The 24461-nt window shown below is 29.8% G+C and overlaps 1 protein-coding gene across 1 annotated transcript; it reads right to left on the bottom strand.

Annotated features, from left to right (window-relative positions):
• Window positions 1-3768: 3768 nt before the first annotated feature.
• Window positions 3769-24336, bottom strand: LOC143193657 (uncharacterized). Its single transcript, XM_076399981.1, has 10 exons — window positions 24231-24336; window positions 23913-24166; window positions 22056-22194; window positions 21809-22000; window positions 18509-18672; window positions 14215-14562; window positions 10465-10624; window positions 4050-4127; window positions 3909-3962; window positions 3769-3852 (listed from the first exon to the last, which is right to left on the bottom strand). Exons 1-10 carry the CDS (start codon window positions 24273-24275, stop codon window positions 3769-3771), a joined length of 1518 nt encoding a protein of 505 aa, XP_076256096.1. The 5' UTR covers window positions 24276-24336.
• Window positions 24337-24461: the final 125 nt, after the last annotated feature.

Here is a 24461-nt window from a genome sequence, read left to right as displayed (position 1 = left end):
TCAATAATTATTCTCTCCGTGTATATCTCACTGAACTAAACTCTGGAATTTTATGGCATTTTTGTATATATTTATGTGGATGCGAAAATAATTTAGTTTCACAAACGAATCCGGCAGCTGGAGTTGCGATATGATTCCAAGATTTTTTAAATATATTTTAAACATTTTTCGATAATAAAAGCACAATATGATTATTGCACAACAAAATTACTAAATGGATGTTATTGTGATCATCTTGATCATAATGAGAATAAGCTACAAAATAAACAAAGATTGAACATTTTAGGCAACTTTGAAGAAATGTCTCGCAACATCCAATGTCACCAAAAAACAGATGTCGTTTTCCCTTTCAAAAATTATCTATTAAAGCAAGGCGGATCATATTAAAATACCTAATTATCTATATTAAACGTGTGTATGACTCAGTATTGTTTTGCCTGCTTTCAATTATATACATAGAGCTTTACCATGTTTATAAATACATACTGTTTTTAACCTATTTTTCATAATTCTAAATTCAAGGTTCAAGAGACTGTTTGCCATCCGGGCCGTACTCCCAAATGAAAGGTATTTGCTGCATTGAGGGGGACCACGAAGCACGGTAGCCGCCCATGATCAGCTCAGGCCTTGGCCAACGATGGAATGAAAACGCAGATCAATCATATGAACCAATTTTAATTTGTAAAGGTTTGCCTGGATCATTATCGTAATAAAGTCGATTCCGGACGCTGTTATTATCAGGTAATATTTCAATTTTATTGGTCAGTCAAGTAGGCATCCGGAGTCAGTCACGTGATGCCATGGTGTCACGTGTGCAGTAAACTCTGTTCAAATCAAATTTCTTCTTTGGAGGTGCAATATACAGTCAAACTAACTAATAAAATTACTAGAATGGTGTTCATAGTGCTATCGAGATATGGAACGTCGCGAAACTTTTCTCCAAAGATACCTATAGAGTTTTCTCTCTAATACACTATGCAATAAGTCATCAAAGTTGCACGATTTTGTCCCGGTAGACCTTTTCGTGTGGGCTTTTTGAACTCACAATTGCTGGCAGACTACAATAGACAAAAACAAAACCCACAAAACCCCTTGCACAACTTTAACTAAATCTGAGTGGCGCCCATATAACCGGATCCGAGTAGCGATATATTCCATGCATAATGATATACATGAACCTATCGAAAAATAAACACATTTTGTTAATATCTTATTATGTTTTTCCAATTAAAAGAACATATACTTTATAAGACTTCCTATTAAATATTCTAATTAAAATTAATTCAGTAGAATTTTATAGGTTATTGTAAAAAGGTTTATATTATGTAAAACGTTAGGAACTTTATCGAAGCATATATAAACTCGCCTTATTCGCCTCTTGAAAAATAACTCATCGACATTTTTCAAGAATTTTCATAAGCAATATTTTAAATTGCTTCCGACAAAAGCGAGAAGAAATGTAAAAGATTGTCTTGACACCATTACGCTAGGGGAGTTATAAATTTACGTTTTTAATGATTCAATATTTGACAGCCTTGCATTCATCAATCTTTCCCGTTATTGTATTGCCTCCCAATAAAATTAAAAATTCCTTTAAAAATGTATTTAAGACGACCCGGAAGAAGGCTACATCTTAGAGTATCTCATCCGAGCAATAAAAAATTCGGACCTGCCGTAAATAAGCACATTTTTTCCTGTAATGTCGAAATAAGGAATTATGAACGGGAAAAAAAACTGAAAAGAATTTGAATTTTTTCGTCATAAACAAATCAGGGTAAAAACAAGTCATCGATAGCACTTTAAACGTTTGTTAACTTTTTGAAAATCTTATGTTTTATGTTTTAAGTAGACCAACAATGTATTATTACAACTAGAATCAAGCACATAGATAGCATATCTTTACCGATTCCTTAGTTTTTCAAGTATTTCCAAATTTTCGGTATTCGTGCATGTCATTTCAATGCCTAGAAAATTAGTAGCAGACAATGCGCGTCTATAGGTAAAGTGTTATAATTTAGTAATACTAATTTTGTATAGTACTAAGGAAAAAAGTTTATTTATGTTCAATTATACGAAGACACCATTATATTATAATCAGATAAACTTCAGGGCCACGATAAAAAAATATATTATTGCAATGATAATATGAATTACCATTGTCACTTGGTATTCCTAGTTACTTGCATATATTCTGACAATTATTCGGGTTAAAAAGGAATTTATTGAGAAAAATTGGTGTAATAGTATTGGTACTGGTTAATATATATTAACTAAAATATTGTGTATCACGTTTTATGATTTTTTTACAACTTTCGACAATGTTATTTTGGGGGAGACCTAATCCATTCTCGGGCTTTTTTAACAGTTCCAAACATTAGCTAATGGGAAAGCACTATGTCTGGGAGCACGCAGGGTTGCGCCAGAATCTCTCATTCAACCGACAATAGTGTATCCTTTACAACTCTTAAATTGAGTGCACTAGCGCTGTTCTCCATGGGGATGATTTACGTCTGTTATTCGACATTGCTGCTAATTTTTACAATAGGTAGGTATCTTCAGTAACAAATTTGCTCGGTTTTAGCAGCTCGGAATGTTTTACACCAGTAGGTTGGATCAGTCCAACTATACGCGCACTAAGGTTTTATGGACTAACCCAAAACTTTTTGCGCTTGGTATTGTTGTAGTAGATCGACTTTCTAACGCCAGTCACAATACGCTATAGGAAACTCTTTTGTTTAACAATCAATTAAACCGTGATGTTGAAACAGTTAGGCAGGCAATAATTTTCTCTTTTTAGATCATTTCCATTAAGCGTAAACGACTGGAAACAGTTGATGAACTGCTAAACTGTCTGAAAGTTCTTAGAACGTTGCAGGGTTTGCGTCTAATAAGTCTTGCCATTCATTATCTTGGAGAGGTTTTAGTGCTGCGGAAAGTTTTTTGTCATTAACAGCAATATAGTAACACGTTAAACTAAACCTAATATAAGTTTCTAAAAGTTTTTGATGAGTTTTTATGGTTTGGGCAGCAAATTTCTTTAAATTGCACAACAAAAGTAATACACGACAAGAGTTAAGTTTATTAAAAATTAGAATACACCATTAATAAAAATATGTAACTTTCCGGTGCGTTTGTGGAAAAGTAATGACAAGTAATTTTGTAGCATAACAACACTCAAACTCATGTTATGAGTAATCTATGAAAATGTACGGAGAAATACGAAGGCAATTGCTAGTATACTACAATAGACAACAACAAAATGCATAGAACACCTTGCCTGACTGAAAGTAATGACAAGTAATTTTGTAGAATACTCAACCATTTTATGTGAAATCTATGAAAACTTAAGGAGAAAACTTCTCAAATAGACCACCCAAATAACGCGCCATTTTTGGGACGTCAAATGCAAATTGCTTTAGAAATATTACTAAAATTCTGATTATCAATCAGCAATCAATATAAATCAGCAAGAAATTAGCAATCGTCAGCAAATTTTAAAACAATGCAATAAATCCCTCAAAATTAATGTTAATTATATTAATATTTAATTGGATGAGTTCTTTTAGGTTTGTGAAGTTTTAATGTAGAAAATTTAGTCTCAGCTTTAGTAACAACCATCCTGGATAAGGTCGGACACCTTCTGAAGTGATTTCCAAGTGATTTAATTCAAAACTATAAGTTTACAAAAATCTAGAGATTTTAACATTACTAATATACATAATCTACTATTAAATGAAAGAAAACTTCCCACAACATTTCTAAAAATATTTAATGCTTTTTAACTTTATGACAGTTATGTTTAACACCATCTTGAATTTTCGCTTTTTTCTTCCATGTTTTCTTAGTTACTTCCTGAAATATTTAAAAATAATTAGATATTTGCATTATGTCTTCTAAAATCTCATTACCTGTTTACTTCTTATAATATGCATAGGTTGTTTACATCTACCGCAATCTTCCTCCTAAAATATATATTTATTTGATTCTTTAACTCAATCTAATTTATGGTAAATATGTTATCTTATTATATGAAAAGCTAAATTACGTACCATCTGTTCAACAATCACCGTTTTCTTTCCTCGTCCTGACCACCAGTCCACGTCTCCATATTCAATGTCTGTAGTTAACTACAAACAAGAATATTTCATAATCGTTAACGCGATACACCGCCAAACATATCTCAAATTAAGATATACCTTAGATCTTAGATAAAATATAAGTAACAGGTTTAGCTATTTATAATTAAATTAGTAAATTAAAAAATAGATTTGATCATGAAATAATTATTATTTAAAGACAACAATGTTCATAGAGCAATATATAAGCAATATCATCAATTACCGAATGATGACGAATGTTCAACACTACCAAAAATGTAATAGATAAAGTATAGAAGATAAGTAATAGAAAAGCTACATTAAGTAAACACTGGGGTTGAATTAAGAGAAAAAAAATTGTCTTGCCTTCACGTGCAGTCAGTATTTGAATAATATTTAACGCAATTTATTAATTAACTATATTGATAGTACAAATTAATTCAATATGCTGACCTATGGATAGAATAGATATATCCAATTCATGGACATTTATCCTACTTTAAAGGAATATAAGGAAGGCCTTATGCAAATAATAATAAATGAGGAACAATATGAAATGCAGAAAGAGTATTTAATTTGAATAGCACCCATTACTAATGTCAAATTAATTAATCGGAGGATTCCCGTGCTCTTTCTGAATATCAAACAGAGCTGATCAAGAAGTAATGAATATATTATTACTCTCTTAAGAAACAAACTAGATTACAATTTTAAGCCGAAAGACTTTATTTAAAATATGGCTAATTATATTAAACATCTTAAAACTCAAGAAGTTGATGAAACTGACTTTACAGTACAACCGCACTAGTATAGTCTATATAAAGTTTTTTGTGCATGCGTCATCAAGATAATGTCTTGCCTGCCGCAATTTGTAAATTCGTTTTAGAATCAGACAATATTTTCCTTCTCATTTCATTCTAGCTAAAAAGAGACAAAATGCTGTCTGGTTAGTTCGAACACCTATATCAATGAGCCTGAGTCAAAATCGCCCGGTTACGTATACAAAATTCTTGAAAGCAATAGAGATTTTTTATTCTCTTGAAAGAATACAATAAGAGGTTATGACTTTAACCTATAAACTATTGTGGCTGTATAATTACCTGTAATTTCTAGATGTACTATAATATTAAAATTAATTATATTTGGTAATATTTTTGTTAAATTATTTTATTTAGATTAGAATTTTGTTATAGCTCAAAGCTAAACTGAACTAAAACTCAGAGTTGATGCGGCAACATTGCGACGTTAAATTTTTTAAATTCTATTAAATCTCACCCACAAACCCAAGCATTTCATGATTATTTTATCAATAATTATTGCAATATTACATGGAATTGAGATTATCGTTATTGAATACATAACTAATAATAAGCAATAAATAATAAAGAAAATTAATATTAATTTTTTTCTGTACCTTGATGAAAAATATATAATAAGGGTAAATAAATCTATAACAGCTATAACGAAATTTTAAAGAGAAAATCTATTTGAACAAATTATAATAATGACTGGTAGAAAATTTTAGTCTATTATTTATTTATTTATTTATTATTTTAAAAGCCCATCAGCCTCTTGGGCTATTTAGGGTCGAATTAAAATGTATTTTTAAATAAAGTATGCAAAAATGACAATGATATTCAAAGATAATATACTATACAAATTACAATAGAGAAGAATTACAAAAGGTGTATCAATCCAGCGACCGTTAAAAAGGTGAAATATTGAATATAAAAATTAAATATATATTTGTTTATATTCTTTATTATATTAAACATATATTATTTAAATTATAATAATGAATAAAATTCAAAATAGTACCAAAATTGGATATAATTATATAACAGAATATGTACAAAGACATATTAATGTGAATAAAAATATAATACGCAGAGAAAAAATGTTCCATTAGAAATAAAAAAAACTTCCATAAATCAAAATATTAGTGGGAATATTGCCAGAAATAGAATTACATTTAGCTTACTACAAAATGTAATCCAAATAAAATCAAAGATAAATTGGAGAATGATACATTAAACGAATGTATTAAATGGAGATATATATTATAGTATTATTTATAATATATGATAATATATGAAGTAGACCTTAGGACTTGTATATGGTATAAAAATGGACTTAGAATGGGTCATGAGAATCTTTTAGACATATGTATATTTACATGAAAATATAAATGTTTGTCAATGTAATATTTATATACAGATAAATAACTTACATATTTTAGCATACTTTGAATTATTTTTTTCCTGTCTTGTTTCCTTATATTCTGATATTTAATGGTTATACATTTCTTAATTTCTTAACAAAGGTCCTATGATATATAATGCATAAATAAAATTTAAACATTACTTTTTCTACTCTTATAACTTGCATTTTTCAAAAAAACATCCTTGCTTTATAATTGTATTTGCGAGAAACTTTAGTTGATTTGTGAATATAAAACTTCAATTTTTACAATTTGCAAAACCTGGCAAAGTCTCAAACATTTTTACTAGTAAAATTCGCCCTCCGCCTCGAAGCGAAAATTATTAAAATGTAAAAAAATTTTTTTGAGTTGCTGTTTTATTCACAACATTAACATGATATGGTTAACAATAAAATTTAAATTCTTCATTCCCTTAGTAAAAATTTGGATCATCTCGTTTCTTCCTGTTGACCGGTTTGTGGCACTTTTCTTTCCCAGCATCCTGAAACAACAAGGGGGAAATACAATATAAAGTTTGTCTTACATAATTGAGCTTCTAGTTTCATATCCAGGCAAGTTACCCATAATATGAAAAGTATGCGTATTTTATTTCACTTACCTTTTTCATAATGAAAATCACAAATTTTAGTTACACTTTAGAACTGAAATATTATAGCAATATGGGGAACTTGCCTTAATATAAAAAACAATAATTGAATATTTAATAAATATAGTTTGCGGAAAAGGGGATGATCACAGTATTGCAAATTCCCCAATTGCAATATGATTAACACATATTAGAATGTATTAAATACAATATTTAATGAATGTTGTATATTAATCAAAAATAACAAAGATACTCATTTTTGCAATCATTGCAACTAAATTTAGTATCATTATATAATATATTTTAATAATAATATTATTATTATCTAGTATTAATAATATCTCGAAATGATATTCTGGTACAACAACAATAAAAATACACGGAACACCTTTTTAAACACTATCTTAAATAAGCTTTTATAATAACACGAACGCAGGAAAACTTATAAAAAATAGCTTTAACAAATCAATTAACCTAATAATACTCTTCTTTTAATAACTTTACTAACAAGTTATAATAAAAGGCATTCAAAATTTAAGCATTTTGTAAAAGTTTTTTAAGTCATTATCAATCAATAGATGGCGCCCGGGAAGTAAAAACTACTGCAGCTTAACTAATCAAGCTTACTACTTTTTTCTGGTCTGAAGTACCTAAATTCCTGCACTTCCTCTAACTAGATCCCGTTGAGATTTATTATAGCATGCGCCAGTGCGAATAACAGATCAGTCAAGAGATGTAATATCCACTGAACGTTATATCATAAACAATACTATGCTGAAAAGCAGTGGATAAACGACATCTCCTTGGTAAACGTCAGTGCTGACTCCAAGTAGATTTGACAAATCGTGAAATGCCTGAACATATTTCGTAATTTTTAGGGAAACATGTTCAGCTTCCAAAGCTTCCCAAAGTGAGGGCCAATGTATATAGTTAAAAGCAGAGCGAAAATCTAACTACTAACGAAATGACTACGAAAATCACTACCCACCTATTTCGTAATAAATTATTCGCTATTCATTAGTTATATTGCCACCTTCAGGCAGGTCCCATCGAGTGGAACACACTTTTTTATGTAATAACTGCAATATTTCAGTATTGTTTAGCTACTTTCAACCTCTTACATACAAGTATTTGTGAGGAATTATTATTAATGAATTATATATGAATATTTCCTAAAGTGACTTCCGAAAAGTTGTTTATTTTGTCTGTTAAATAATTCCACAGTAGGGCATAAATATTATTATCAAATCGCACGATATATTTGAGGAAAAGGACCCTTTTCCTTTAAAGAATACTTTATGTAATTATGTAGATAGCAAAGATTGACAAACCTCTTGACGAAGTTAAGATTTTCCAAGTAGATTAAAATACCTATACAACTATAGCCTTTCTCGATGGATTGCATAATGAGCACTTCACATGTGCACAGAGAACTATTTATTATACTAACACACCAGCTATTTATGAGCACTAGAGCTTTAGAGCTACACATGAGCAGCTATTTATTAGCACGCTAACTATTTATGACGACAGATTTATCTTATATCTATATCTTATAATCTCATAATATCATATAATCTCATAATTAATAGTCCTTTAAAAGCCCCGTGTGATTCCTGGTGGGCTTGCGTAAAATAATAAATAAAATAATTTTTGTATAGGAAAACGCATCGGAATTAGAAAACAAAAAACATAAAATACAAAGCCAGATAAATCAATGTGACACCAGAAATCAACCCTGTTGACTTTAACCGCAGTAAAAATTATCAGAAACTTATCAAATATCAGAATGTGTCTTTGAGCAAGTGTTGAGTTAATGTTAGTTAGAAGTGAATTCCCTGAAGTATGTATATATATATATATTATATATATATATATATATATATATATATATATATATATATATATATATATATTTATATATTATATATATATATATATATATATATATATATATATATATATTTATATATATATTATATATATATAAATATATGTATATTATATATATAATATATATAATATATATATAATATATGTATATTATATATATATATATATATATATATATATATATATATATATTTATATATATATATATATACATGTCAATTGAAAAGTTCCCGGCCTGACATATAGATGGCGCTACTAGATTTAAATCCATATGTTTCTAGTTTAGCCCTAACCCTCAAAAGATGCGTGTATAAATTTGACAACTATCGGATCATTAGTTTGTGTCATGATTACAGTATTTTAAACCCTTGATTATAGAAAACTTCGTTGTATTAGCACATTACAAAGTAAATTATCTATAGAGTAAATCTATAAAAGGTTTAATTGACAAAAACGACACATGCTAGCAAACTAAGGGTTAGCTCACGTTATGGTCAAGCTATACGTTTAAATATAATGGTAACTCAGTACAGTAGTATAGATTATTAAAAGGAAATCATGTTGATATCATTCCAAATATGTCTTACACATAATCCATAGTAGAAATTTGAGTTTAAACAGAATGTTCGACGAAATTAAACTATTTGAATGCTGGTTTAAGGTGAATAAAGCCTTATTTGCTTGTTACTGAAGAAAAATTTCATCTGAACTAATTATTTAAATCGACGTATTAGGCTTTTCTATATGACCGCTAAATCATTGTTTTAGAATTATAACCCTGAATTTCAACTTGCTATACCACTTCCTTATAGATGGTAAAATACTTATACTTATAGTTTTGCTAATGTTGGTAAATATCGAGAGCTTATTCAAAGCACTTAATAAATGATCAATTACAGCAGATATGAATATAAAATATTATATTACGAACAATATGTAAAATACTTCGAAATAACAGGCCTACATATATTTTTGTATTTGTAAACTGACACTACAAAATATATTTTATCGCTTTTCAATAATCCCATTTCTCACCATCATCACCATTGTTTCTTACCATCATTTATACCATAATATGAGATAAAAACTAAAATTTGGTACTCATACAACAAATAGAATTTTAATCGTACTTAACTATGATTTACGCAATAATAAAATTAGTTATTCATCGTATAGGACCAGGACTACGCTGCCTCATATATAAGTATTAATATTAGAGAATTTCAATAAAGTCGATTAAATAAGAAAGTTTTGATTATATCAAATTAATCTTAAATACCCATCAGAGAAACTCTGCGGCATTAGCAGAATAACGAGTACAGAAAAATTATTTTATATTTTCATGTGGAAAAAAGCTTATAAACTGATCATTAAGATATCGGCAAAGTTTCAAACTGAGAATCTGGATGTTTTAGTGTCTTAGCAGTGACACTGATTAATAATCTGAAATAGATCGGTGATTTCTGAAACATCTCAACGACATACCGTTGTCTCGTTAATGATTAGTTACAAATTATGAGGAAGATAACGTTTTTATTTTCTAATTACCGAGTATTTGCATCAAACATTAATCATTATTAATTACACTAATGTGAACTAAATGGAGAAGTGTAATAAAGCCAATAAAGTATTACATATTACTGGAAACAGAAAAACTAAACACTTACGTCGACAGCGTTTTGCTTTGGTCTTTTGGGTTTTTTCTTTTTATGGCAGTGGGGATATTTATTTTTCTTTTCACATGCCCATAAATCGTTTTGAAATTTGTTTTTATCCAGATCGATCCATGAACCAGTTTGATATATATTGGATCCGTCCAGATCTAATCTAATAAAATAAAAAAAATATTGTAAAAAATAAATTATTCTGTTAAGCTTAAAAAGTTATAGCCTTTCAAAAAGTGATCTGTTTTAGCATTGAAGTAAAATTGTTTTCAAATTTTCCTGTTATTCCTCAAATAAACGTAACAAATAAATAAAGCAAACTACTCGAATAGCAATAACCACACCCATAAGAAAATCGGCTTCTTGATGTTAAGACTAGATGAATGTAGGTAGAACGAAATAAAACAGTGATGATCACATGATTTGACTGTTATTTATTTACGTTTTAAAAATAAAACAAATACAATAAAGGTGTGTGAAGTGTTATATGAACCTAACGGGAACGATGAGCAATACTAAATACCGTTCAATAATATCAGACATCAACATTTCAGGGTTACCGGTTATTCATTATCATTTATTGTCGCTGCTTGCACCCCGTAGGTGTTTAACATTTTGGGTATTTTGTAGGTCGCTATAACAAGATGTAAAATTCGACTTGTCTCAACGTCGTTAGAGGGTAATCTTAAAAAAGGGATTTGTAGTGCAAGCATTGCCTTTTATATTTCTGGATTCATTCAGTTGAAATATACATATCAAGTGCTCAAAATGTATAACGTGTCTATATTTTTATGCATTTATTATTTATGGTGATACTTTCGAGGTCGCCCTTTTGGAGTTTTCAGAATCGATATATGAGCTACCAAGTTTGTATCAATTATCGACAATCTAAATAAGTTTGAATATAACTAATATGATTGCAGTATGGTAAGTATATAACAACAAATGCTGCCTACCTGAAAGCTATAGAAATGTGATCACTATTTCGATGCGGTCCAAAACTAAACCCCAACCTAGATGGTACAGTCTCTTATGTAAATATGCATACAAGTACGTATTCAAGACATAGTAAACGAACTAAAAGAATTCTGGGGCCACAGAGAGCTTATATATTCAAAAACTATTTTAAGATTAAAAAATAGTTTAAAATAGGTTCCATTAACTCTAACAGCTATCATGATGCCATATATATGTTAGTGATTCTAGTGATGAGACAAGGAGAGGTTATCAGATCTTTCAATTTAGATATAATATAAAGCAGCATCCATGCGGACCTCTCTTCTAACACATGAATATAAGTTAAAACATGATCTTTCTTAATATTGTTATAATAAAAATCTTCGGATACAATTTGCATTCATTTATGACTATCTATGCAGCTCCTGCATAGATAGTCCTGAGAGAGGTGATAAAGAAACGCGAACAGGTGATGATACCTAGGAAATGGTGGTGGTGCAGGGAATGGTGGATCGTATTCCTCTCCGAGAAAAAGTTTTCCATAACGCGAAAGCACAAGCTGAAATCGAAGATAGTTACATTTTTTAATGAGAAATAATCATCTTTTAGTGCTGTACTTTTGTGTAGTGTATGCTAGTGATTTCTGCTTCTCAATGTAGGCTAGGGACTGGACTGGTATAGAATTTTTATTTATTTCATTTTATAGAATTAATTATCACAGCACAGTAATTACTTCAATCCCGATATTTCCATGTACATTACATGAAAATATTTATATTGAAGACTTTGCTGAAATGATCTGTCATTTGCAATTGAGTTGAATTCAATACAGAATATTTTGTACATGATAATAATAAATGCCTTAATATCACTATAAGTCACAAAATAATCATCACTGGATACATGAAATATATTGCTAAGATAACTGCGGCCACGAGTGGAGTTACCGAGCCATTAACAAATAGTAATGTGTTTCACTACCAAAGCAAATTAAATTGATTCACCATAATGATGAGTAATAAGCAATTATATCGCAATATTGGATAATTAAAAAGAAGCTTCCAAACGTGACGTTTAATTGCATTTCTGGTTGCATTCTAACAGTTTTTCAAACTTTTAACTTTTTTGTAAAATGCAGAAATATGATAGATAGATATGAGTAGAAACATCAGATGGAAACAGTAATTTAACTCTTTTTCCAGAACTATTAACTGCAATCCTTTTATTGATACCGTACAGTGCAAGAAGGTATATTTATCTAGCTGGGCAATTTTTAAAAATGGAATTATAGGACAGAAGAGGATCCAAAGAGAATGAAAGTAATATACACACAAGTAAAGATAATGGCAAAAAAATTAAACAAGATGCAGTCATATTACATAAGCGAGATCGCATGAAGGAGCAAATAAATATACCTTGACATAAGAAAGATGTGATTGGGCTAGCAAGGGGATAGACTTAGCAGTCCATCACGCCCTGTTTAGTGATCAACAGCTTATTGCCATTCTCCAACAGATTCTATTGTAGTTTTTTTTAATATTGAGCTAAATTTTTATTTTTGCACCCGATTATTAATTTGTTCACTTAGTAAATTATTGAGATTCTGCACGTTTGATAGATAATGCGAAGAGGTCATATTATTATTGAAACTAAAAGGTGTGTATATAAATCCCGATTTAATGACAGATATAAGTTTAAACGGCAATATTGCATCAACACCTTTATAGGCCTCTTTTTAAGTTTCTTAAAGTTTTAATAAAATTAAGTATTTAAATTTAAATTGATGAGAATTTGGAACAATTATGAAGTATTTGTAATGCAAAACAAGCACCACATCCTCCTCTTTTACCAGATATTATAATATTCATTACATGTTGGGAATAAAACAATAAATGAATGAGCATATTGATTTAAAGTCAGCTCAGTTCGAATCAATCAACTTAAGCACTATTCTAATAATAACTAATAATAACAGTAATTTATCTTCTTTTCTAGAAATATATAAAGCAACTCTCTAAAGTACTGGAAAGTTTGGAAAATTGCTAATTATATTTTCTTCTAATTTTATTTACCTCTACCAGAATCTACCGAGATGCGATCAATTCATAAACTGTAATACACAATCTGAGTTATGAGGTTAAACATGAATAAGTGTAAAATAAATTAAATGTAATAGAATAATCACACGATAGAGGAGCTCTTCATTTGTACCTTGTCGCTTTGTGAAATGTAATCCCACAAATGATGGTGATACTAAGTTGACAAATTCAGTTGTTTCAATTGACAATAAATATGTCACTCTGATAGTGTTAATATAAAATCTCAACAATTTTCACTAGATCGAATAAAAGTAGTGTTGAAATATAACTATTTATTTGTTTATAATAGTAATTCTTATAATATTAATATTTATTATAAAAAATATATAGGAAAATTTTTCGCAAGAATTTATCAAAATATGAGATATTAATCAATGTTGGAAAGCTGTTTAAAAGTAACTAAATTTTCTGGAACAAGATTTTGAGGGCACGAGATCGAGACCCATGAAATATTTCAATAATAGTCAGTAGTTAACCACCCAAAACATCGTATAAACCAAACCTATCATCCCCGGTTCAACAGCTATTTCGATCGATGCAAAATGTACTGGAGTATATTTTACATAATTTCAAGAATATACATATTGGATGAACTTCCAAAAAGTTTTTATTTTATTTATTGTCCAATTATCACAAACACATTCAATAGAGAACAAACGAAAGCAAAAAAAATGGTTTAAAACAATAAGAAGCTTACCTCACAGATTCCATTGTATAAGGGTTGATAATATGCGGTACATTGGAACTAAATTTTCCAAGCACCATACCATTTTCAAAATCCATAGCTTTCTTTTTCTTGTCATGTCCATGTTTATTATGCCCATGCTTATTGTGTCCCTGATGGTCGTGTCCATGCTTATCTTTATCATGGCGTGCTTCCTCATTTTTTCGACGCACCTCACATGGTCCAGGTGGTTCTTTGCAAGGTTTTTTAGTTACACCGCATTTTCTTCCGCACATTAATTCTTTAAGAATCTCCTCTGGTAGTGGTTGTGGTAATCGAGTTACCACTCCATTGACATTTCTCTGCAAAGCAGCAGATGTACTGAAAAAGATAATAAAAATCTATTACTACATTACTAAATTTTATTTCTGTAAAAGTAAATATTACGAGCAGCTATAAATATCGTAATAACATACTGTTAAATCTAAAAATAAACAATAATTTTATAATAGTATGTATTTAGTATAAATATTTTTATTCTTTTTCTGTTACTTCATTATAAGAGTAGTTAATTAAAACATATCCATAGAATTAACTAAATCATTGATTATCATTGATTAGCTATTAATTTGCGATTAGAATTGAAAAATTGTTTTTAATTTTATACTGTACAAAAGAAAAGCAAGCAAATAAAAATTATTTTATCGTGTTAGCGACTCATGATTGGACTTCCATCATTTAGGCAGAGCTATTTACCCTCTCTAGGCTTTTATCATAAACTATTTCTTCGGTACTACCTTATGGAGTTCATATCTTTCTTGTAATAATAAAATATATATTCATGTTTACGTATTTATTGAAGTAATGAGACCCAGCGAGACAATGATAACCAAAATCGAAATATGTAACAACATATTGTGCAATTATAACAATTTTTCCTTATGTGTTAGAATCTAAACCGATTTTCATATAAAACAGAGTTATATTGTTTATAAACATGCAAAAATACAGTCAGCGTTGTGTACTTAAATGCAGTTATTACCTAATACAAAAATAACAAACAATAATTGGTAGAATCACATTCTTTACATTAATTATACGCTATAGGTTTTGTATCTGTATTTCAAATCGCTTTATTTTCCGGATTCACAACAAATCATACAAATGTAGTAGTCTTCGCTTATGTAGTCATCTTCAGACATCTGAAACTATTTTAGTCATTTACTGATTTTTTGTTAGATGGTTTTATCTGTAAATAGTAATATTCATTTTTAAGTTTAAGTACTCTGGATACACGTAAAGCAGAGTAGTTTTCATTACCCCGTCACTCCTATTCTCCCATACTTTCCTATTTTGTAGTGATAATTAGAATATTTAATTATTATTTAAAGTATTTAACATGTTTGTTAAACACTAAGGAGTATTTTTTCCTTCTTCAATAAAAGGTACATTACTATTAATTTAAAATAATTAATTATTTAACAAAAGATATTGTTTAATTATGAAGTCGTAATTTCATATGCTCATTTCTATCAATGTGTATCAATGAATGGATGAAATGTAAATTTTTTACTTCTCGATTTTGCCTTTCGGAATAATATTCTGATCCCGCCAAACACACTACATCCATAAACAACAAATATTAGAGTTAGAATTAATATTGATGTTTTGTTTAATCAACAGCTTTCTACACTTGTAATATAATATAATACAAGAGAACCATGGTAATTGATTATTTTGAGGCAACAACATACAGATCATCAAACGCCTAAGTTCTTGTGGTATCTAAAAATGTCAATTTATTTCCATAATTTTTACCTACGATTAATAACTAAACTTTAACGAACAATTCTTCATGACTCAACTCTGTCGACTGTCTGAATCATTCCTTGTCATTTCACTCATTTCCTTTAAAACGTGTAAACCACCTTTGATCAAACACTTTTTGTTTGTCAACGCTGTTGATTAATTATAATAACCTGCAGGTATGATCTAGATACGCTATAAGATTGTATGAAACGCATTTAATATCAATGTATTAGTACTTTTCTTTTGTACTTCAAAAAAACAACACAAACACAAGGCAAGTCCGGGATAAGTATATGTAAGTAGTACTTAGTTCCCAACAATTTAAATAAAACTAACTTAATAAATAAATAAATAGTGACAGTTATACACTTTATAGAAGTTCGTGTGGTTTGGTTCGCTTGTCCTTGAGTCCATTTGATCAATTTTGAGATCATTATGCAGTTCTTCGTTGATTACGTAACGTTGAGCCTTAATAGATAATTATTCGAAACACTCATTTTGAATTGCTTTGAGAAATTGTTTTATCAGAGTTGATTTATTAGTTGGTTTAACGGTGCAAACCCATATTTGAACACCGTAAATTAAAGAATTTATTATTGGTAGCAGAAATATATATTTTAATTATTATGGCTCATATAGACTGAGATACTACAAATATAGAACAGATGCAAGAACAGACTAGATATATTATTAATCAACAGAGGCCACCTAACAATGTGCCATTAAAATCTCTCTTTTCAGCTGATGAGAATATCATTGCTGGTATTTCTTCAGGATTAAACTGTGGCACATGATAACCTTTAGGCGTTACAACGGTCAGGTGGGTGCTAGAAAAAGCTCTAGAAGAAAAGTATCACGGTGCAGATTTAATATGATAATTAGTATAGCCACATAAAATACAAAACGTATCAAGAAACAAACCGACCGTTAGTGTGCACCTAGTAAATCGTCAAGTTCATTGAATGAATGAGAATCCTCCAATTAAATTTGAGAATTTCTGACGACCTAATGTAACAATATGACTACCACGGAGTGCCAATATCGATTCGCCCTTAGTAAAAATTCTTAAACAAAGCTTACCTACCCTTAAACAATATCAAATAAACAGTTGGTAATAAATAAATGCCTTTACTTACATATCACTACTCACAAGTTTCCCATTTAAAATGCATTAGAGTTAATTAAGTTTTTGAAATACATTCGGTAAAAACCATAACCATTCGACAATCACATATTTCTAAAGTTTTTATCTGAACTGATACTCTCTGGTGCCATACCTAAAGTAATTTCAAAGGGTTTTAAAACGAAAATGCTCCTAGACGAACACGAATAGGGTATTTGTCGCCTATCGATTGAAATTACTTTTTAGAGCCTTTACGTGCCCGAGAAGCTAAATTTAAAAAAAACTTACAGCGTAGTCTAAAAATTTTGATTCTGCTAACATAAAAAGAACTTAAAAACCATCTGCAACAAAATTATTTTGAAAATATAATTTTAGTTAGAGGGTACTTTCTCAAACTATATGATAAATCATATTTTGAATGATTTCTAGTACTCTTTAAGATTTTGTTTTATTTGCCTTTCTTATTGGTTATAACTAGGTTAGGTTTAAATAAACCAATACACAAAAACTGTTAAACGTATTGTGAAAATGAACATTTACAGTTTCTTTCTAATTTTATACATTTTTTATGACAGGAGAAACTTCTTAAACATACAACCCACAAAGATATATGAAAAAGATCAGGGTTAGTTAGTATTTCATTTAATTTAATGCGCTAAAATTGCTTTAATTGCAAGAAAATCTGTCGTTACAGTTTTTAGAAATTTTCTTTCTGTTAAAAACCCAATATATCGTAATACTAAAAGTCGATATCGACTAAATCAATATAAATAGAAAGAGTTTTTACGTAATTTAACTTGAAAGTTATATTTTATCAATAGCTGAGTTATCTGGATATAATGAGTATTCTGTGTGTATAATAAGTTCTACTGTGTCGATGTATTTGAAATTCGGTGTGAGCCTTCTCCGTACATTGTTCTATAGTACGAAGTAAATCTAACAAAATTTGGATTATTACTATTTTACAAATAAGCGGAAATATAAAAAAATGTAAAACGAGACATTTTTTAGCTGTAATTTGGCAAAATAAATTTGGTTCTACCTTTATTTACTTGTACGATATTAGAACTTCTCTAGATTAAGAATTTATTGGTCTTCAGATTACTAAGAAGATCGCAATCGAGTCAACAATGGCAAGCCACTTTTTTGAAATGCTCCACCTCAAGTTCTTTAGTTTTTCAATTTTTTTAATTTTTTTCCGTTTTATTTAAATATTAATCAGCATAGTAAGAAGATAATAAAAGCATTGTTTGTTTGTTTAATTTCACTTGAAAAATACCTAAAATGTATGCATTTAATCTAGAACACTCGCTTAATATATTACAGTCGAATTTCGACAAATGGACGACCGAAAACTGTAGTACTGTGTATAGAATGATAAATGAAACAAAATACCTATAATGGCGACGTCCTCTAACTGGTTTTCCCGGCTCGATGGTGTCTGCCCCATCACATGTTCTCCATGGACATTGCTGACATTCAGAAGGATCATCTGGCAAATTTTCTGCACATGATTCACTATACGACGGATAGGGTGCATACTTCTTAGTACAATTTGGCTATAATATAATCAGTTATGATTAACATATGCGGTAAGTTAAAATAACGATACTTCCTGAAGTGCCCGAAGAACAATCAAGAAGCGCACATAACATATACACGCACTTAGACACGAACAAAAAGAATCTATATTATAGAAAGGTAAAAAATTCGTAAATAACTTTAGTTTCTTAATGACAGGCATTAATATAAATTACTTGGTGGGATGATGTGTATAATATGAAATGAATCATTTCATTCAACAATATATTCGAACACGTCTTAAATCAGTAAATAATAATCAGTAATAATAATTTATGGTTGTTAAAATATTGAACAACTTTTCTGTTAGGCCTATATATTATTTATATATTTATTTATTTATTATTTTAAAAGCCCATCAGCCTATATATAGGCCTATATATTAGTTTTAAAGTTTGTTTTTTATTTAAAACTTTTTAATGAGAAATTTAATGGTAAAATATATTTTATTAGAAGTCTTATACATTGATAGCCGCTAATTTATCCCATCTTTAAGGGCACTTACCGATTCCATCTCGAAAGAACGATGTATATTTTGAGGCTCTCCACAAATCAACCCATTTTTGGTATGTTTGTATCATATCACTTTTAGTATGTATATATGTACATAACAGGTGAAACGCTGCTCAGACAGTTCACAACTCATATATCGCAAGAAGTAGTAATCGGAAGGAGCAAACTCTGGAGAATACAGCGTATGAGGTAACACTTCCCATGTTAATGCATCTAAATGTTTTCACCAGTTTTGCAACATTTGATCGAGCGCCGTCATACTTGAGAATAACATTGTGTTTTTACGTTTTTAGCCCACAAAACTAGGCACAAACGCGTCAATTGTAGTTGATAACAATCCCCATTGATGATTTCGTCGAGTAATACTTTCAAACCTTCGTCTTCATAATATTTTGGATATCCAGAAAGGTTTTAATCGGTCTCAAAGTCACCACTTTCAAAACGTCAAAATCAGTATTCACGTATTGAAATCGATGGAGCATGGTTGCCATAAGCTTTACGCAACTTTTGATGACCTTCGGCTGCATTTTTTTTTTTCAAATTAAAATAAAAAGGTAAACATGTTCAACACAGTGAAAAAATAATTTATTTGCCCTTCAACAAAATGACACATACTAAAAAATGAAGCCTGTCACTGAGCCTTCAACATGAATTTGCTTACAAATGTACCCTATGAGATTAATACATAGTAACACCATCTCTTGTAAGTCATTTAAAATTAATTCATAGGACTATTATTATAACATTTCAGTGGAGCCGTGTTATAGTTGAGTATGTACGATAAAGGTGATTGCCGTATTATCGTTAATAAGTACTTAGGAATACGAGTTAGTTAAGGATGATGTCATCATTGTCAATCCCTTCACTGTCAACCACTTCCAGTTGTCTAAACCATGAGAACGATTCTTAACGTTATTTGATGCCCTGAACTCAGATGTTCAATCCGTATGTTAAGATTGGTTCTAGTTTTTAAAATTGCGCATGATGGCAACACTGCGCTCTTAAAACGGTTGCCCGCTAACGATGTTGCATTAAAGATCACTTGGAACTTATTTTTATGCAGTAATTGTACTTCAACGCTCATGGACATGTAGAGGCAACGTTAGATAATCGATTCAAAGTATTTTTGTTATATTATATACAAGCTATGGCTATCGAAATTGTTTTGTAAAGTGCGTAGGACAAAGCTTCACAAACGGTCGGTTGGTGAAAATGTATACTTTTCATTTTCTGTGCCAACGTTATGAAAAATCAAACTTATGGAACAGAAAATGCATGTAGATTATTGGTACTTTTGCTCTATAAATATTGTCGGAAAAAATACAAAAAATAGTACAATATAAATATCCTGTCATAAGATCGGTGCCAATTTATTCAATATACAAATTTCTAAAAAGTGCTTTAAGAGCTTTATCTTTATCACCCTCTTCAAGCGATTTCATTATGAAAGAAAAGTATTTAATTTATTAAGTAATATTTATCGGATATTGGAAAACCAATGGTTGACTCAAAGTTTACAAAAGTGTTTAACGCCTGGTGAAGTAGAAGCATAGGTATCATTTCAAAGCGTTCTCAACTTTCTTGGTAACAACAAACTCACCGGATTAGAACAACGAAATTTCTTTCAAAATATATTTTCTGCTTTCACACCTTGACTTTTTTCCTCACTTGGCTTCAGCCCCCCCATTAAGCCACCAATAAACAGCTTTTGTTTGCTCAGGTCTAACACCGTATATGTATAAAAATACGCTTAATTAGACACTGTAGTGAATATGCCTCGCCATACTTGGTTCCATTTCCACTTAATTATTTGCATGTCCTAGGTGCTTAAATATATACTAATATTTTTTTTACAGGCATTAAAAATTTATTTATTGGAAAAAAGTAATACAGTATAGTTCGAACTGTTTTCAGAACTTCCTGTTCGAGCTACAACAAAATATCCTTCAAAAACGTTCTAGCGTTGTTATGAAAAAGGATGACTTTACATCTTTTATTCGTTATTGGTGGTCTTTTTTGCAAGAATACACCATTTAATTTGTTCATCTGTTTGTTCATTACTAAGTTGTCACAAAGTTCTTTGAGAATTTGAGCTGGATAGTTATTCAAGAAGCCTTCTGGCTTTTCATTAGTCTAATGTTTGTGGTATGTTTTTAAAAATATTTTATGGGCTTCAACAGCATATTTCGTTAAATCAAACGTAATTAACATCCAAAATGTCATTTTAGGTATTCTATAAATTACGTCGGTATACAATAATACTAAATATTAATAATTCAATGAAACTAAATGGAAAAATGTTATTTTATGTAGAGAAATATCAAAACCTTTGAATCTATCAGTCAGGTTAGGCCGCTTAACAGTTCGTTACTTTGATACTTCGCATTTGAATCAATCAATATCGCTGACCAAGATGCATGCAAGAACCTGATTTTAATGTGATAATGCGTACTACTATAGTATGCATTAAATATCCTTCAGACATAATGCATAGTTTTGTTGTACAAAAAAAAACAAAACAAAACATGCCATTTAACAAAAAGAAATATAAAAAATTATTACATTTAGATAACTAAAAAATCTTAAATTAGGGACACTTACATCTAAGTAATTTAATCTACAGTCGGATCCTTTCGATTGTTTACAGTCTGAAATTTTAAATCTCGGGCAATTCTTATTCATTTTGCACTGTCTGGAAGGTTTATTAACCTTGACACATTTACTTATTTTCTTTGCACAATGCGCCTCGCTGTTGTTGTCAGCTGGTGCGCGCCCGTAATGTCGCACGCTCATCTGAAGTTGATGGGTAGTTTTATTATATTTACTTAATGTCGTAAATATTACTTACAGTAGAGAAGTTCCTGTACTGGGACAGTGACGTATCAATCTTAGATTTCAGCAACTTGTCCTCAGCCTTTTGCAAATCACTATACACTATTCCAGAGCTATTTGGCTTTATGTTTGAAGGAAATGGGCTGTCATTTTTTCTAGAAAAAAGGTTAAAAGTGGAAAAAAATTAATTGTTTAAAAAATTTAATAATGAAATTGGAATTTTTAATAGTTATTTATGAAATTATAAATGACTAAACTTTAGTGTTTGTTAGTCATCACAGAAACATTGTGAATACTTGCGCGTATCTGGTATAGATAATACAGTTCTAAACTACATCTTACAGATTTCTAATGATGTTCCTCAAAAGTTTTAGTATTTTCAAGAATTCTAGTGTTTCGGCAAAAAATCTAGCATGCATTCGACAAAATTCAATATTTAGACACTAGTTTCATAGTACTTATAATTTCAATAAAACTATATTAGAATTTCAGAAATTGAGGGCGTCTGGTAGATATAAAGGAGTTCTTAAAAACTGTAATATTCTAATTAATAAATACATATATATGTTTAACTTGTTTCTCAACATCGGATATTTGCCTTATCAAAATACAGTCCAAAGACTATCGGATACACTGTTTAGTATTTTCTAAACGATCTAAACACTCAAATCAATCAAGATATTAGTGTTTAATAGTCTAAAACAAGGCTTCACTATTTCAGGCATATATTTTACTTCTTTTGGGTTTGTTTACATAAGCTAGATAGACATTAATGCTTAGTTGCTATTAAAGAGAAGCAATAATTATATCTTCAGGCAAATGAAAATGTTTTTAAGCTGCTTAACCATCAGGATAATATGTAATACGGTAATTCTTATCAACTCACTCAACTATATCAAAAATAATATAGTCCTGTGCAAACATGATATACATACACTGGCGTACATATGATCTACATATAATATAATATTCCAAAACCTGGGGACAATATCGATCACCTTCACTACACGTAATTAGGCAAGTCAATAAAGCTTAATAAATTTGTGCTGTTATTAATTCTTCTACTAGCACATATAACATATCAACTGCATATATTCAAACTTAGTTAAGGAATGATTTCGAACCGCAAGAATGATATTGGATACTGCGTAATTAATTATTCTGAAACCGATAACGACAATATTTCCACCATCTCAAGATAAACATAATATTTTGCCATCGCAAAAATGGTGACGATTTTATGAGACTTTTGAGACATATGTCAAAATAAGGAATTGTACAAATTTATTATCTCTCATTCCGAAGTGGAGTGAATGTGCTTGAACTAATTATTAATAAGCTAAGAATTTATGATAAATAATAACGAACAATAGTCCAACTAATTTTATATATTACGATATACAGAAACAATAGAACAAACACTTCAACATTCTATCTTCGTATGAATATAACCAAATTTAATTGAAAACTTTATATACAGAACAATCAATCGGCTCACAAGGAGCAAACATATGTTCAAGTCTGACTTTGATAAAGATTTTAGGGTGCGGGTTTTATTAAAGTACGGTATATGTCAACATCTAATCTATCCGATAGTTTCAGCTTCCTTTAGCTCTGACTCTATTAGCATCTCAAAATTAATTTTACTAGAAATAACGTTTATCTAACAAAGGTGCAAAAGGCACCCCAGAGGGGATAGTAGTACGATTTCAGTTACTTTAAACAAGAATTTATTGGATTCAACAGGTGTTGACATATCAACAATAAAAAATTTGACATATTTAAACTATCACTTTCAAAAATGTCAAAATGGAAATATTATCAGGCTATATAAATATTTATTTGAGGTGCTTACATATAACAATATACTTACATACTATCTGACCATTTCGATTGTTGATATTCAAAATTAAATAAGGGCTCTGCTGACGGTTGCAAATCTGAGAAATTTGTAAATTCTTTGTCATCTCCAAAACGTATTTGCGGCAAACTTCTAGGTTTTTCTGTGTTTTTAATGGTATATCTAAAGGACGACACCGTTCTAGGGGTTTCTGTATTTGAAGAGTTCGCTAACTGAGTACTAGCTTTCAAAAGGATGTCTGGTTTGGTAGAAAATAACTTGTTACACTGGCAAAAAACAAAAAATTAAAACAAAAAACGCTAAGGGGTTATTCAGACATTAATTACTTACTGTGTGTAATACTTCACTAGTAATTTTGGGTGTTCGGAGAGCCATTTTGGCCCAATGGTACTGAAAAATGGAAAATAAAACAACAACTGTCTTTTTATTTATTTCTTTGTCATGGTTATTTGCTTTCAAAGCACACTTGCTAACGTTCTAATGGCACTGTTAAAAGGACATTGACATTTGTAAAGGTAAAAATTCATAACTTATGGCATTCACCTGTCCAAAATTTAGAAA

The sequence above is a fragment of the Rhynchophorus ferrugineus genome, unplaced genomic scaffold (assembly GCF_030347505.1).
Source record: "Rhynchophorus ferrugineus isolate W39M unplaced genomic scaffold, kcgeb_rfMv2 rfM3, whole genome shotgun sequence".
NCBI lineage: Eukaryota > Metazoa > Arthropoda > Insecta > Coleoptera > Curculionidae > Rhynchophorus > Rhynchophorus ferrugineus.
Note: the sequence above shows the minus strand (reverse complement) of the source record. Positions and strands in the feature narration are given on the sequence as shown.

Excerpts from the sequence above, each read along its gene's own strand:
- LOC143193657 (XM_076399981.1), bottom strand. The coding sequence starts at position 24,275 with ATGGCTCTCCGAACACCCAAAATTACTAGTGAAGTATTACACACA. Across the intron at positions 22,195-23,912 it reads TCGAAATGGTCAGATAGTAT|AAAAAATGACAGCCCATTTC; the intron begins GTAAGTATATTG and ends CCTTTTTTCTAG. Across the intron at positions 18,673-21,808 it reads GTAGATTAAATTACTTAGAT|CCAAATTGTACTAAGAAGTA; the intron begins GTAAGTGTCCCT and ends ATTATATTATAG.